Source organism: Macadamia integrifolia, chromosome 4 (genome assembly GCF_013358625.1).
Source record: "Macadamia integrifolia cultivar HAES 741 chromosome 4, SCU_Mint_v3, whole genome shotgun sequence".
Lineage (NCBI taxonomy): Eukaryota > Viridiplantae > Streptophyta > Magnoliopsida > Proteales > Proteaceae > Macadamia > Macadamia integrifolia.
The window spans coordinates 25,207,729-25,224,076 of NC_056560.1; the positions used below are offsets into that span (position 1 = coordinate 25,207,729).

Sequence of the window (16,348 nt, forward strand, 5' to 3'; positions counted from 1 at the left end):
TAGTATCTAATTTTTTTTTATGGTTATTGCATTGGTATCGATCTCAACTGTTACTAATTTGGATCAATATTGAATTTACTATTATATTCCCCGTTAGGATTGCGACACATGGGTTTAGAGATTAAAAAATTATAAAAGAAAATTGATAAAAGTATTGGATCTGTATCATTCTCAACCAATACTGATACGGACCACTTAATCTTTCCCCAGTGGAAAGAGATTTAAATATATGGGAACTCACCACCCTCTAATGGAGGAATGGGACCCATACAAAGTATTGGTTTTCATTCCCAATCAATTTGAACCAATCAATATGAAAAAAGTACAATATGTTACAAGTGAAAATGAGGGGTAATCTAAAAAAGACGAGAGAAAAAGATGTAAAAATCTAAAAGTAAGCGAATATTAGAAAAAAAATAAAAGTTAGAAAAGTTTTAGTAAATAAAAGCTAAGTATAAAGAAGTGATAGTAAATTCCCCAAAATTAAAGAGGTTAGTAAATTCCCCAAAATTAAAGAGATTTGATCCCACAACCTCCTCTCTTTAGCATCGGCTCTTCAAGTCAAAGCTGCCACCATTAGGCTAAGCTAGTGTTTATACTCATCTTTCAGTTTATGATTGTTTATTTTCATACATGTGTTATAGCAAACATCAACTAATACGAAAATACACAAACACATATCTGCACAACACACAAAGATCTAACGAGGTTCACACAACGATGTGGTGTGCTACATCGTTGGGTGAAAAAAAAAAGATAATACATTATATACTCCTCCAAATCGTGAGTTGATCCATCGGGTCGTGGTCGATCAAGGAAAAGGGTTCTAAAATAAGGGTTTGTTTCTCAGCCATAGGATTAGAATGAGACACGTGCCACAAGGAGTAGGGAATTGGTAGAAAATTGATTGATAAAGAATTGGAGACGATCCAAATCCGGGTGTGGGTGTGGGTGTGGGTGTGAAGTGGAGGTAAGATTTTGGGACTTTTTTTTTTTCCTTTTTGGTAAGGTGAGATTCCAGGACTTAACCAGCAAAAATTTGGCCTTGGAAGGTCAAGTTTAGTTTGGCCCACGCTCAGATTCTTCCCTGATTTGTTGGGCTCCGTCTTAGTTTGTCCGACCAATACTCAAAACTATTTATGTTTGGGTATGTGGAAGCAGAAATGCAACAGTTAATAATTCATAATGTTATCTCGATAGCTCTATAGCATAAACACTATTGGAATAGGATCACAACCAAAGGTGATGATGGTCTTTACAGAACAAACAAGGGCACAAGGCACAAACAATTGACTATAATGTTTAAACCCAATAGGGTGAGAATCATAAGAATCATACTACTCCAGAGAATAACCATTCTGAAATAAGTGGTGAAGAAGGCGAGACAAAATCATCAAAGCATTCAACATCCAAAAATGTTGGGCGACTACACCACTCAAACTAAGAGATGACAGATCTGGTAGAGGAAGTTCTCCCTCCAAATACTGCAACACTTGTGGCATGGTTGGCCTTTCTGTGGGATCCCAATTAGAGCAAAGCAATCCAAGCTTCAACACCACCTCCATTTCCTGCTCTACTTAATTTATTCCCAAGTTTGGATCCACTGTCTCAAGAATTAACCCACTGCTCCAGCAAGACAACACCCAATCCACCAACACCACTTCCTCTGCTAATGCACTTGGATTTATCGGCCTCCTTCCACAAGCTACTTCCAACAAAAAAGCCCCAAATGCAAACACATCTGTGCTCGTATTGGCTTTGCTAGTTCTTGAAAATTCTGGTGCAACATAACCGAGCGTCCCAACCACATGTGTTGTTCGAGGTTAAGTTCCATGATCATACAATCTCGCAAGTCCAAAATCTCTTAATCTTGCATTGAATTCCCCATCCAATAGAACATTACTGGACTTGACATCTCCATGAACCACAGCCTTGTCCCATCCTTCGTGCAGATAAAACAGTGCAGATGATACACCTTTAATAATTCGAAACCTTTGACCACAATTCAGAATCGGCATTTATGGATCGAAGAGAAACGTGTCTAGACTTCCATTAGGCATGCATTCATAAACCAAAGGGAATTTTCTTTTAGCAATACCCAAGAGTACTGTTACTAGGTTTTGATGCCGCAGTTGCCCGATTTTCTTAACTGCAACTTCGATATTGGAGGTGGGTAATACGCCTCTATACAACCTACCAAAGCCACCAATGCCCAGCAGCTCCTTGTGCTTAAACCCCTTAGTGGCCATATAGAGATCTTTATAGTTGAACCTGTGAGGCCCATAATCGAGTTCCCATTCTTCAAGCACTTCTGCAAATTTTCTCTTCCTTTTCAATATAATCTGGATTCGAAAGATCATTGCCAACACTAAAGCAGCAGCAATTATAGGAAGTCCTACGGTCAAAATAGCTGGGTTCTGGTTGTGTCGACGTCCTTGGTGGGGAAGCGTGGGAAGTTGGGTGAAATCAAGTTCTTCGGCTAGACCGTTAAGCTTGAAGCTCCATCCCAACACATAGTGGGATGCGGTAAGGTGACCATTAGAGGATGAGAAGACAACGAACATGGAGTCCAGCATGACAGGAGAAAGATCGAGAGACAGAGACAAGAGGGGAAAAGCCGGTTTAGAAACATTGATTGGAGCTAATGTGAGGCTGAGCTGCTTGTGTACACCATCGTAATCAACCCAGACTTGCATGGAATCGCCACTGACGAGGCTTAGGTTTTGGGGCCAACCGTTCTTATCGAAATAGGACGCTGGAGAGGAAGCAACAGACTTCAATCCATTGATATCGTATACCAACGTGGTTGTTGTTTATATAATTGAACTCAAAGTCCCGTATGGTGTCAAGATCGACTGCGAAAACATGATTGTCTGAATTGCCAACGTTTGTGGTGTTGAAGAGAGTCAAGAGACCAATAGATTGACTTGGAAGAGCACCAGGGAGACCTATCGTAGGTGCGATGACAAAGGTGATCCCGTGACCGCTCAAATCGGGGTACTGGGAGAGGATAGCAAAGACAAAAATGGTAAAGAAAGAGAGAGCAGCGGCTCCACCTGAAGGGGATCGGTTGAGGAAGTGAGATGGGGTAGAGTAGAAGACATGACTCTGCTCTCCCGTGGTGGCCTTGGTCAGCATGAGGAGACCATTGGATGTGATCTCTGCCACGCGTCCAGCTCAACGCCATTACCTACACCTTCGAATCCATTATAGGTGAAACCAACTATGCATCCAGATTCTGGAACAATAGAGTCTAAATTAACCACTGTACCTTTTTTTTTTTTTTTTGTTAACCAAGGTGTCCGGATCAGCTTACGCGCAATCGTAGATGCATAGATGGAGAATCGAACCTGAGACCGTGCGCCTAATCTACACAATCCCCAGTTCACCCTAACCATCTGGGCAACCCACGGGTAGGTACAGAATAAATAAGAAAAACACACACACACACACACACACTCACACAATGTGTACGACAGGGTTCGATCCCACGACCTCCTCCCCTGGGTGCCGGCTCCACAAGCCGAAGATACCACCACTAGGCTAGCCTAATGTTTGTAATTAACCACCGTACCTCAAAGTTCTCTACCGCTCTTTCACATTTCGTCTTAGTGATCCATAGCAGTAAACCCACAAGGGCAGAGAAATGGCTGGCCAGCCATAGCTATCACTCCCACTTCAAATTGATATAATTGAATTATGGAGATGATCAGAATACAGTAATGCCGTAGTATTACGGATGAATAGGAAGACTTTTCGTGGATCTTCCACCCTTGCCCATGAGATTCGTTCCCTGACTGCTACTAATGGCTAAGTTTCTCCCCGGATCAACTACCCTCTGAAGTCTCAGCCCTTTAAGATAGGAGGAAGTGGGAGACTCCAATTCAATGGTCAATCAATCCCAAATGTCACCAAGTACGCGATAGCTTTCCCGAGGGCTTCACCCTGTGATGGAGAATTTAGGAAACCTCCTGACAAGTTGAAAGGATTGGAACAGACAAATTAAATGGGTTGGGATGAATGAGGTGTTATGTTAGAAGTAGACCTAATGGGCCTGAAATTTTTGATGAATTTAGTGGGTAAAAGAGGTGAGCTAGGCCCAGTTTGAACGCTTAAACCTAAGATCTGGGTCTCCCATACGTCAGGGAGTGGGTCCACTTAAGGGTGCTAATATCCCAACTAAACCGTTTATTAAATGGTTCTTAAATTCCAAATTGAAACCATACTAAAAGGTTCTGGTTAAATGGTTTTGCATGTTCTAATTGAATGGTTTTATTGGTTTGAGTTGCTAATTTATTGTAGATCCGAGTTTACCTCAATTGTGAATAAACCTATTTTCATTGAGCTTGAACCATCGGATTTAGGCTCAAATTGTGACTTAAAAAATGAAAATAAATTATAGGGTAATTTACAACGCCACCCCTTAGAGAATGACACTATTACTCACTCCATCCCAGCAAGAAGCATAAGGCATCGAATCCCATAACCCCAATTAGATGAGTCACCTAACCATATAAGAAAAAAAATAATAATAAATAACCAAATCTTCAGTTGATAACGAAACAAGTGCAATGAAATTAACAACATACTTTGTTGATAAATCTTTCGTGTTCTTCCGCTTGGTTAGCTATTTTAACCGCTCGTTTCGACAAGATCTCCTTGGTCTGAACAGCTTGTTTAGAAAAGATCTCCTTTGTCTGTGCAACTTTCTACAGAAACAAAAACAAATCACCAAAAAAACCTAAACCAGAATGAGAAGAACAAAACAGAAAGGCAACCAAGAGTGAAGAAACTTTTAACTCTCCTGCCTTAGTTTGGTCGTTGAACCTTTGCTTCAACGTTGCAGATGAATCTCCCTCATTGAGATCATCTTCGTGGTTCGACATTGTTTCCCCTGTGCTTATTCATGCTCCGATTCAGTGAGAGATAGAGAAGAAGCAGAGAGGGAGCAGGAGCTAAAGGAAAGTTTAGGCAGTTGGGCTTCACTTCACGTATCCATGCTTAATGAAGAGGATAATCTAACCTAACCCAACTTATTGATGTTTGGAGTTAGGGACTTCTTAGAGGGTATATTAGATATTTCACCTTTTGCATAGGCATTTTGGTATTTAAAAGAAGATACAGTAGCTGACATTAGCATATAAGGTATATTCCATAACAACGACTGACAGTAGGGGGTTTGGGTATAATTTGATATTTTACAGGGGGCATCTCTCTAATAGTGGCATTTTCTAAGGGGTGACACTATATATTACCCTAAATTATATTAAGATTGACAAGCCCTACTGGACACGAAATGATTTTTCTTCCTACTTCCTTGTGCCCATGGTATTTAAGGAACAAAAAATTTTGACTACAACAAAACCAATGATAGGGTGAGATTCGACGTCCTTCAGAGCGTACCCATTCTTCAATAGACTGTGATGCAAGCATGACAAAATCATCAAAGCTTTCGCCATCCACAAGTGTTACACCATTAGCACTCGGACTTAGAGATGAGAGATCCAGTAGAGGAAGTTCTCCCTCCAAACACTACACGACCTGTCACAATGTGAGGGTGAAATGGAAAATGACTAACAGACTAACACCGTCAGTTTTTTGGGGCTTCAAGTAATGTGTTCAATGGTTTGAGATGTCAAGTAACCTAGTCATAGTAGAAAAGGTGTCAAAGTAAATCAAAAGTCCCATCTTAGTTTAACATCTCAATAGTGCCCCATTTCTTTCGGCCTTAATGGTCGAGCCCAAGCTCCACAAGCGACCCAACCGTGGCTTGTGGCTTATGATTCTATACGTTTATGAGTAGGGGTGAAACAGGGTTGATCCTAATTGGCCCTATTTTTGCCAGGGTCAATAACGATTTATCAAATTAACATTATAAAAAAGAACCATTAGAATATAGTTTCATCTTATCCTTGTATTTTTTTTTTTTTTATCAAAATTCAAATCTATTGAAAGGAGGACGTAATTCCTTTATAGGTGTGTGCCAGGTGCCTAGATTCATTTAGAAATAGGCACCTTGCTTTGGCTTAAGATCTTCCACTTGTCTCTCATTCCCCCTAATTTTGATTAAGCATCTTTTCTTTTGTTTCTCTCCTCCCCTTCTTTTAGTGTATCATTCTTTTCTTGGTATATTTTTTATCCCACCCTTAGTTTTTCTTGTATCCCTCTTGATGGTTGTTTGGTCCCCTCCCCTTGGTTCTTCATTTATTTAGGCATTGGCCTTTGGATAGTCTATGGCTTGGCTTTGTATTTCCTTTTTTCTTTTCTTTAATATATTTTCATTCACCAAGAAAAAAAAAAAAAAAGGGGAAACAAGTCATTGAATTTCTTATGTTCTGGTTAGATTTTAAATGTCAACCATTATGCAAACTAGAACCGAGTAATTTATAAACGATTTATCAATTCTATTTAAATGGTTCAGATTTTTTTATTTTTTTTTTGGCTACTCTATCCTACTGAACGCCTCTGGCCCATGGCCTTCTATACCTACACAGACCCACCCACACCCTTGCATTCTATAGGGTTTTAACCCACAAACTCCAGACCTGGATCCTCTCAAGTGTGTCCAACATCTAAAAACACTTGAACACTCACCCTTGACCATCGGTGATGCGCATTGAAGTACTTGCACACTTGAGAGGGTCTGCTTCCACAATCTCCTTTCCTGGATGCCAACTCTTCAAATGGAAGCTGCCACCACTAAGCTAGTGTTTATTAAATGGTCCAATTCAATTTCAATAAATTGTTTCAATTTGATTTCATCACCCTGGCCTCTTATAGTCCCACAAGCATATGATGAAAAGGTCCCCTTTCCTAGGACATGTTCTCGATCTAAAACGACCCAAATTCTCTTATGATGATCCCTTGGCACATTTGCTTGTAATCCTAACCTTCAATCAAGTTGGCCCCTAATCACAATCCCATACAAGAAACATCCAATGACCCTTAGAGAGTTGAGGAGTTAATAATTGACATAGTTTACAACTTCGCATTCTGTCACCAGCCCCGGGGTGGCTCAACAACACATACAGATCATGTACCCTGCATACCCTGCTTATGCCATGTAAAACAATAATACATGAACCTGATCCAACCTTCGTGTTCCACTATCTTTTTTTTTTTTTTTTTTTAAATTTCATGATTATCCACTATTGGGTTTACTTTTACAAAAATAATCATGTTATGTTTGGTTCCACCGATTTAATCAAATAAGTTTGGGTATTTCAAAAGTACCTTAGAATAGTGTTTGTCCTATGCCTTATGTGGTATGCTTACGAGTGGTGACATCACCATCTTGATCAACATCGATATCTTATACACTAAACCCATTGTCAAGAACATCGTACTTGCCCTCAACTCTCTCGACGGCTCCGATGAGCCTAGAGATTACCTCTTTGTTCACTACAAAGGCCATGGAACTCATCTCCCTGCTACAAATCCAAAAACATTTGAGTTACCAAGAGGAAGAGGTATCTCTCTCTCTCTTGCTTTGGGTGGAAACTCTTTTATCCTTCATTTCTTCACAATTCCTGATTATCCCTAGAGCTGGATTACCCCTTCCTGCTACTCCTTACAAACCCCCCACTAAACCCTGAGAATCGTGTGAAGGCATGAGGATCACCAACACCATTGTAAATCCAAAGGATCGTTAAACCCCAACTACACAAAGACTCAAGGAATAAAAAAAAAGAGCAAAAGGAAAAAGTGAGCAGAGAAAACTAAATCAACTGAAAAAAATAAGCAGAGATCCCCATATTGTCTCACTCATCGCATCCCAGCACACTTCAATTGACTGTTGCAAGCGTCGACCTTTACCAAGGTCTCAACCCCCAACCGAGAGCCATCTCACCTGACCCGTCGCACTCTTCGCCTCCATCGCCTCACCCATCAGAGAAAGAGAGAGAACAAAGAGGTTCATTGCAAAAGGGGTTTTTCTCACTCCTCTTTCCTTTGGCTTTCGTCCACTTTTCAACTGAAATTAGAGAGCTTAAATTGCAGGAAGAAGAAGAGGAAGGGGTGGGTAGGGGTTCCTGGTGTAGGGGTGAGTGAACGTTGAAGGAAGAAGAAGAAGAAGAAAAAGAAGAAAAGGAAGTGGCAGGTGGAGGTTCTTGGGGTGGGTTGGGTTGCAGCAAGGGGTGGAGGCGAGTGGTGTTGTAGGAAGAAGAAGTAAAAGAGGAAGGGGGACAGGTGGAGTTGCAGGAGGAAGAGGAAGAAGAAGAAAAGGTTGGAGAATGAAGACAAAATGGAAAAAGATACTTGCTGGAAATCGGACAATTTAGAGTCGATTGAAGAAGAGAATTAAGACAAAATGGAAAAATTATAACGGATTGCAGAAATGTTTTCGCGCAAGTCGTTGGTATACGAAGGAAGACATACGAAAAACACTATTTTGGTTATTTTATTAATACCTAAACTCGTTTTGGATAAATTCGTTCAATCAAAGATATGATGGGTATTTTTGTAGAGACAAACCCAATAATAGGTAATCACGTAATTTTCTTTTTTTGTTTTCCATTTTCAGACAGATGTGATTGGTAGAAAGGAGATTAATCAGAGTGGTGACCCAATCTCCAAAACATTGTCGCAATGTGTCAGTCCTGAGCCTGCATCGGTAGGCCCGACCCAGCCCGACTCTCTTAAGGTCGGACCTAAATCGGCCCGTTTAATAAGTGTTAAATGGGTGTTTACGGTGCAGAGTAATAGCCTGTCGGGCATCCGATCGACCCGACTCACTTAAGTAGCCCGTTGGAACGACTCAATTAGCTTGACCAACCCGACCCCATTTAGAAAAATGCTTAAATTATAAATATCTATTCTACCACTAATACTACAAAATATGAGTAAGGAATAGGTAGAACTAAATTATTAGCTGATTACAACACAATTGACATATGGGATTTCAATGAGAAATATGGTGACATTTGTGATTTCACTGTGAAGAAAGACAATATAGAGAAAAGATAAACATTTGGCACAAATAGACTGCTTGGTTTTCATTGAAATAATAAGATTTAACACAAACAATGTGCAGAATATCTATAAAAACTAACATAGTCAAACAATTCCCAAAGTAGTGTAATAATTGAAGGAAAAGACAACTACCCAAAGTAGGCTTTTTCTTTCATTGTATTATGTATACCAGTGAATCAAAATTCCAATTTCAGGTTTGTAATGTTCTGGGATCATTCAATTGTTAAGAAGAGTGTAATTCTTGTAACTTAAATTACATTTTAAAAAATGATTCCCTTGGATATGGTTCCGGAATTGTGAATGTTATTCTCCATTAGTTTTAAAATCAATAGTTTAATCTGCTTAAAAATTGATTTCAAGGTAGACCCGTTTAGAGCCCGTTTAGAATTAAATATATCCCTAGCTCGTTTAAGGCCCGTTTAAGGTAGCCCATTAAAGCCCGACACCGACCGACCCGATTACAAACCGTACTATGCCCTCCAAACCCAGTCCCGTTTAAATAAATGGGTGTTCATAGTGTAAAGATTTCATACCACCAGACCTGATTACACCCGACCGAGACCAGCCCGGCCCGACCGATTGACACCCCTCAGACTTAATCCTTATCACCTGTTCTCTGATTCTCTCCTTCCCACCAAGAAAAAATGCCTATTAAATGTAACAACTTGCTCCTTCCCACCAAGAAAAAATGCCTATTAACTGTAACCACTTGGCCATTCCTAGGCATAGGTTTCCAGCAAGCATGAGAGAGAGGGAGACTATGTAATCGTTTCCCGTCATTAACACAGGGAAGCTGAATGGTGAGATGAGAGGAGCTACCACTACCATGGAGTCGACTAGGGACGGTTCTGACTTCTGAGAAATAGGGCTTCATTAAGGTAAGTGAAAATCTCAGTCCTCTCTTTCATGGTTTATCTTGACTTAATAGAAGACAGCTAGACCCATATAACCATGACTTTCACACACATTAATTATAACGATATGACTGTAGATGGGGTTTACAGCTTCTACGTATCAAGAACACGGAATGTGAAGGAGAGGTGATAGCTTTGACTTCAAGAATCCGGATGCCATGTTTACCTTTTTCAAACTTGCGATTTTGTTCCTCCTCGCGAGAATTGTGGTAGCCAAGGTAGGAGAAGAAGTTGCTTTCACCTATAATGGATTCAAGGGTGCTGTCCAAAATGGTATTGGGCTAGACGGCACAGCCGAGATCACATCCAATGGCCTCCTCAAGCTGACCATGGCTTCCTCGCAAGTAAAGGGTCATGCCTTACTACTTTAGCCCCATTCATTTCCTCAAACAGTCCTCATCAATTGGTGGCAACGCTACTGCTCTCTCCTTCTCTACCACTTTTGTCTTTGCCATAATCACCCAGTACCCCCGGTTTGGCGGTCACGGTATAGCCTTTTTCATCGCACCCAAAAGAGGTTTCCCATCTGGAGTTTATCCAAGCCAATATCTTGGTCTCTTCAATATCAGCAACCTTGGCAATTCAGACAATCATATATTCGCAGTCGAGCTCGACACCTTACAGGACATTGAGTTCAATGATATCAACGACAACCACATTGGTATCGATATCAATGGATTGGAGTCCGTTGCTTCCGCTCCGGCGTCCTATTTCGATAATAACGGTCGGCCCAAAAACCTAACCCTGAAAAGTGGGGACTGCATGCAAGTCTGGATTGATTACGACGGTGTACACAAGCAGCTCAACGTCACAATAGCTCCATTCAATGTTTCTAAACCTGCTCTTCCTCTGTTATCTCTGTCTAGAGATCTTTCTCCTGTCATCAAGGACCCCATGTTCATAGGTTTCTCATCCTCTACTGGTTCCAGCTTTTCGCATCACACTATCTGTTGGGATGGAGCCTCAAGCTGAACGGGATAGCAAAAGATCTCGATCTCTCAAAACTTCCCCTGCTTCCCCCACAAGTACCCATCAAATTAAAGAAGAAACAGGCTATTCTGATTATTGGCTTTCCTGTAATTGCTGCTGCTTTAGTGTTGGCAACGATCTTTGGCATCCTGATCATGGTGAAAAGGAAGAGAAACTATGCTGAAGTGCTTGAAGAATGGGAACTCGATTATGGGCCTCATAGATTCAAGTACAAAGATCTCTATGTGGCGAGTTGCGAGTGGCGACTAAGGGGTTTAAAAACAAGGAGCTACTGGGTATTGGTGGCTTTGGTAGGGTGTATAGAGGTGTATTACCCACCTCCAAAGTCGAAGTTGCACTGAAGAAAATCTCTCATGAGTCGAGACAGGGAATAACGGGATTTGTTGCTGAGATTGTTACTGTCGGTCATCTATGGCATCGGAACCTGGTAACACTCTTGGGGTATTGCCGGCGTAAAGGGGAACTCCTTTTGTTATATGAATTCAACTGAAGTCTAAACAAGTTCCTCTTCGATCCATCAACGCCGGCACTGAATTGGACTCAGAGATTTCGAATTATTAGAGGTGTAGCATCTACACTGTTTTATCTATACTTAGGATGGGAGCAGGTTGTGGTTCACAGAGACGTCAAGTCTAGTAATGTTCTATTGGACGGGGAATTTAATGCAAGATCAGGGGATTTTGGACTTGAGAGATTGTATGACCATGGAACTCAACCTGAAACAACACATGTGGTTGGGACTTTGGGTTATCTTACACCAGAATTTTCAAGAACAGGCAAAGCAAACACAAGCACAGATGTTTTCGCATTCGGGACTTTTATGTTGGAAGTTGCTTGTGGGAGGAGGCCAATAATTTCAAGAGCATCAGAAGATGAGGAAGTAGTGTTGGTGGATTGGGTGTTCTCTTACTGGACCAGAGGGGCAATTCTTGACACAATGGATCCAAACTTAGGAATAAATTACGTAGAGAACGAAATGGAGTTGGTGTTAAAGCTTGGATTGCTTTGCTCTAATTGGGTTCCATTAGCCAGGCCAAGTATGTGACAAGTTGTGCCATATTTGGAAGGAGAACTTCCTCTACCAGATTTGTCATCTCTTAGTCTGAGTGGTGGTAGTGGCTTAATATTTGATAATTTTATCCTTTTGCCAGCTTACTTGGGCACTAGTAGAGCCAAGGGCTACCTACTATTACATACATCAGAATATATGACAGGATTTGATCCCACAACCTCCTCCCCCGCATTCTTCAAGTTGAAGCTGCCACCACTAGGCTAAGCTACTGTTTAATCATTGGGTTTTAGATACAATTTGTGTTTTGTAGTAGATTTATGAGATGTAAAGTAATATAGTTGTTTGCATTTCTTAAGTTACAACTTGATCCTAAACCTCGATTCCCGAGGTTCAAGTCCAACAAAAATAGGTTCATTCTCAGTTGAGCTCAAAATTGGTAAGTCAAATCGACATCAAAATGAAATCAAAACCAATATAACCGTTTAATTGGAAGCTTTTACAAACCATTTAACTGAAACCATTACTATGGTTTGGATTTGGAATTTTGGAAGAGTTTAATAAACGGATCAGGTCTGGTTTCTACCTTTCATATCTTAATACCCTTTTAAGGGGATTGTGGACCTCTGTCCTGTGTGGTCCCAAATCTCAGGTCCAAGCTTTCAAATTGGGGCTAGCTCTCCTCTGAGAACACTAACTGTGATGACAAGTATGCCCCAGGTCACCGCTGCAAAACCCGCCAGCTATTCTTATTAGAATATGAAGATGGGGATGAACAAGTTGAACCCCCAGAGGGAACGGCCAGCGAAGAGTTCGAACAGGCTTCCACTCCAGAGACGGCAACTACTGGTGAACTCTCCTACCACTCCCTAGTAGGAACGCAATCGCCAACTACCTTGCGCCTCATTGGTTACATCGACGAAAAGCCCATTCAAGTCCTGGTCGATGGTGGAAGCACCCACAACTTCATTCAGAGTCGTGTTGCGAAGCATTTAGGCCTAGCAGTGGAAACTGCACCTAACATCACCGTTATGGTGGGCAGCGGTAGTCGACTAAAGTGTGAAGGATTGGTCCGACAATTACAGGTAAAATTGGTCAACCACCCAATTAAGATTGATGCTTTCATATTACCTCTATTTGGCGCAGATATGGTTTTGGGAGTGCAATGGTTGGCGCAACTTGGGCCCGTGCTATTTGATTATAGTAAGATGACATTAGAGTTCCATGATGAAGGGCGACGTGTCACCTTTGTGGGAGATGCCTCACAGTGGCCTATGGAGCTACAGTACCATAATGTTCGACGGGTGCTCAGCACTGGGGCAGTCGCAGCTCTGTACCAACTGGAGTTGCAGTCTATGGAGCAAGATCGGGATGGGGACAGCAATATGGAAATCAAATCTCTGCTCGGAACATACGAGTCGGTCTTTGCTGAGCCTCCAGGACTACCACCCTCAAGACTCAAGATCACGTAATTCATCTACAATCAGGCACATCACCCGTCAACGTTCGGCCCTATCGTTACCCTCACTTCCAAAAGACTGAAATAGAGCGCTTGGTTACTGAAATGTTAACGGCAGGAATCATTCGACCAAGCACCAGTGCCTTCTCATCACCGGTCCTTCTCGTCAAGAAGAAAGACGGCTCTTGGCATTTTTGTGTGGACTATCGCGCTCTAAATTCCGTTACCATAAGAGACCGTTTCCCCATTCCCACGGTTGACGAGCTATTAGATGAATTACATGGGGCCAATTATTTCTCTAAATTGGATCTCCGTTCGGGTTATCACCAGATACGAGTACGAGTCGAGGATGTACACAAAATGGCATTCCGCACACATGACGGTCATTATGAGTTCCTTGTGATGCCCTTTGGCCTCACCAATGCACCCTCAACTTTCCAAGCCACAATGAACTCTATATTCCGCCCCTACCTACGCCGCTTTGTGCTCGTATTCTTCAACGATCTACTGATTTATAGCCCAACATGGGAGGCCCACATAACACATCTAAGGACGGTTTTAGAAGCATTACAGGTGCATGATCTCTATGCTAAAAGGTCTAAGTGTGCGTTCGGCCTACGCTCTATAGAGTACTTGGGCCATATCGTTTCCGCTCAAGGAGTCGCCATGGACCCGAATAAAATTTCAGCAATGTTGGAGTGGCCGATCCCCAAATCATTATGACAGTTGAGAGGATTTTTGGGCCTCACGGGGTACTACAAATGGTTCATGCATCGATACACCCATGTGGTAGGACCCTTAACCGATTTATTGAAGAAGGGGGCCTTCTCATGGACAACCGCTGCCCAGGCAGCCTTTAGGGAATTACAACGGGCTATGACCACCGCCTCAGTGTTATCCTTACCAAATTTCTCCTTGCCCTTCATAGTAGAAGCGGACGCCTCGGGGGTAGGCATTGGGGACATACTGTCACAGCAAGGACATCCAGTGGCTTATTTTAGCAAAAAGCTCTCTCCCAAAATGCAGGTCGCCTCCACTTATGTACGAGAAATGTAAGCCATTACCCAGTCCATCTTTCGTTGGCGACAGTACCTTCTTGGGTGGCAATTTCTCATTATGACTGATCAAAAAAGTCTAAAAGGGCTCACCAACCAGACTATCCAAACGCCAGAGCAACAACACTGGCTCTCTCGGCTTCTTGGGTTCGTATTTGAGATCGTGTACCGCCCGGGCAAAGACAATTCCGTAGCCGATGCCTTGTCTCGCGTCACTGCAGAATCAACAGTATTGTTTTCCTACTCTGGACCGGTTTTGAATTTCCTAGAAAAGCTATGAGATGAGGTGGCTACCAATGTTGAGCTCTAAGCTATTTGCACGGGATTAGCTTCGGACCCGGACCGATACAAGGGCTACTATATGCGCAATGATTTGTTATATTATCAACAGAGGTTAGTGTTGGCATCTAACTCTTCATTAAGGGAGAAATTCCTTTATGAATTTCACTCATCTCCAGTAGGTGGGCATACGGGCTTTTTGCGCACTTATAATAGGGTCGCATCCAATCTATATTGGAAAGGGATGAGAACGTACATCAAACAATTTGTGGCGTCGTGCGCTATCTGTCAACAGACCAAATACCGTACCACCTCTCCGGCAGGTCTTCTACAACCCCTCCCAATTCCCAGTAAGGTGTGGGAAGAGGTTTCAATGGATTTCATTACTGGGTTGCCCAACTCGAAGGGAAAAACAGCGATTTTGGTCATAGTCGATAGACTAACCAAGTACGCACATTTTTGTGCCCTTGCAAGCCATTTCACTAGTCACAAGGTAGCAGAGACATTTGCCTCAGAAATTATTAGACTCCACGGCCTTCCTCGATCTATAGTGAGTGACCGTGACCTTATCAGTAAATTTTGGCATGATCTCTTCCAACTTCAAGGAACGACCCTCTCCATGAGCAGCGCCTACCACTCCCAGTCGGATGGCCAGACCGAAGTCTTAAACCGATGTCTTGAGATGTACTTAAGAAGTTTCGTGTTTGATGAACCCACCCGGTGGGTAAATTACTTGCATTGGGCAGAGTATTGGTACAATACCGCTTACCATACAGCAGCGGGAATGAGTCTGTTTCAAGCGTTATATGGACGATCACCTCGAACTCTGTCCAGATACATCCCAGAGACATCCCCAATCGCAGCAGTGGACCAGGAGTTACAGAGCAGAGACGAGGTACTCCAAAACCTGAAGCTAAACCTCTCCCGTGCCCAAGCTAGCATGAAAACACAGGCCGATAAATCTCGCATGGAAAGAGAGTTAGAACCGGGAGATCGGGTCTACGTGAAACTCTAACCGTATCGCCAACATTCGGTTGCTCAATGCAACCACCCGAAACTGGGTAGACGTTTCTTTGGACCATTCCCAGTTCTTAAACGAATTGGCAAGGTCGCCTATAAATTGGAGCTCCCGGCAGCATCTCGCCTTCACCCAGTCTTCCACGTATCTTATTAAAAAAATATGTCGGGGATCACTCAGCTCAAATCACTCCTTGGCCCCTACACACTACTGAAGAGGACGCAACTCCAGTACCCGCAGCTATACTAGACTCACAGTCTATATTAAGACAAGGTCACATAGTGAACCAGGTCCTAATACAATGGAGTGACCTCCCCCTTGAAGATTCATCCTGGGAAGACACGGAGGCACTGTAGCAAAAGTTTCCATACATGAACCTTGAGGACAAGGTTCATCAAGAAGGGGTGGGTGATGATACGATTCAAATGGAGAAGGAGCCACTCGACACGTCATCTGGGGATGTGGCACCATCAACTCGGGCAACGACAGAAGCACGACGCTCTCAACGACAAAGGAGATGCCCAACAGTCCTGAAGAATTACGTATAGGGGATCACAGCATGTGATTTCTATAATTCTGTTGAAATGAGATCCCATTTTGATACGGCTGTAATGGCCATTTGGCTATATATAAACAGTAGGGTATCGGGTGTAT

At 42.4% G+C, this 16,348-nt stretch overlaps 1 protein-coding gene and 1 pseudogene across 1 annotated transcript; one reads left to right on the forward strand and one right to left on the reverse strand.

The window, feature by feature from the left end:
- Positions 1–2,018: 2,018 nt before the first annotated feature.
- Positions 2,019–4,886, reverse strand: LOC122076351 (L-type lectin-domain containing receptor kinase V.9-like). The gene is made up of 4 exons (XM_042641658.1): positions 4,809–4,886; positions 4,590–4,709; positions 2,799–3,000; positions 2,019–2,755 (listed from the first exon to the last, which is right to left on the reverse strand). Exons 1-4 carry the CDS (start codon positions 4,884–4,886, stop codon positions 2,019–2,021), a joined length of 1,137 nt encoding a protein of 378 aa, XP_042497592.1.
- A 4,967-nt stretch (positions 4,887–9,853) lies between these two features.
- LOC122075391 lies at positions 9,854–12,182 on the forward strand (annotated as a pseudogene).
- The last annotated feature ends 4,166 nt before the right edge of the window (positions 12,183–16,348 follow it).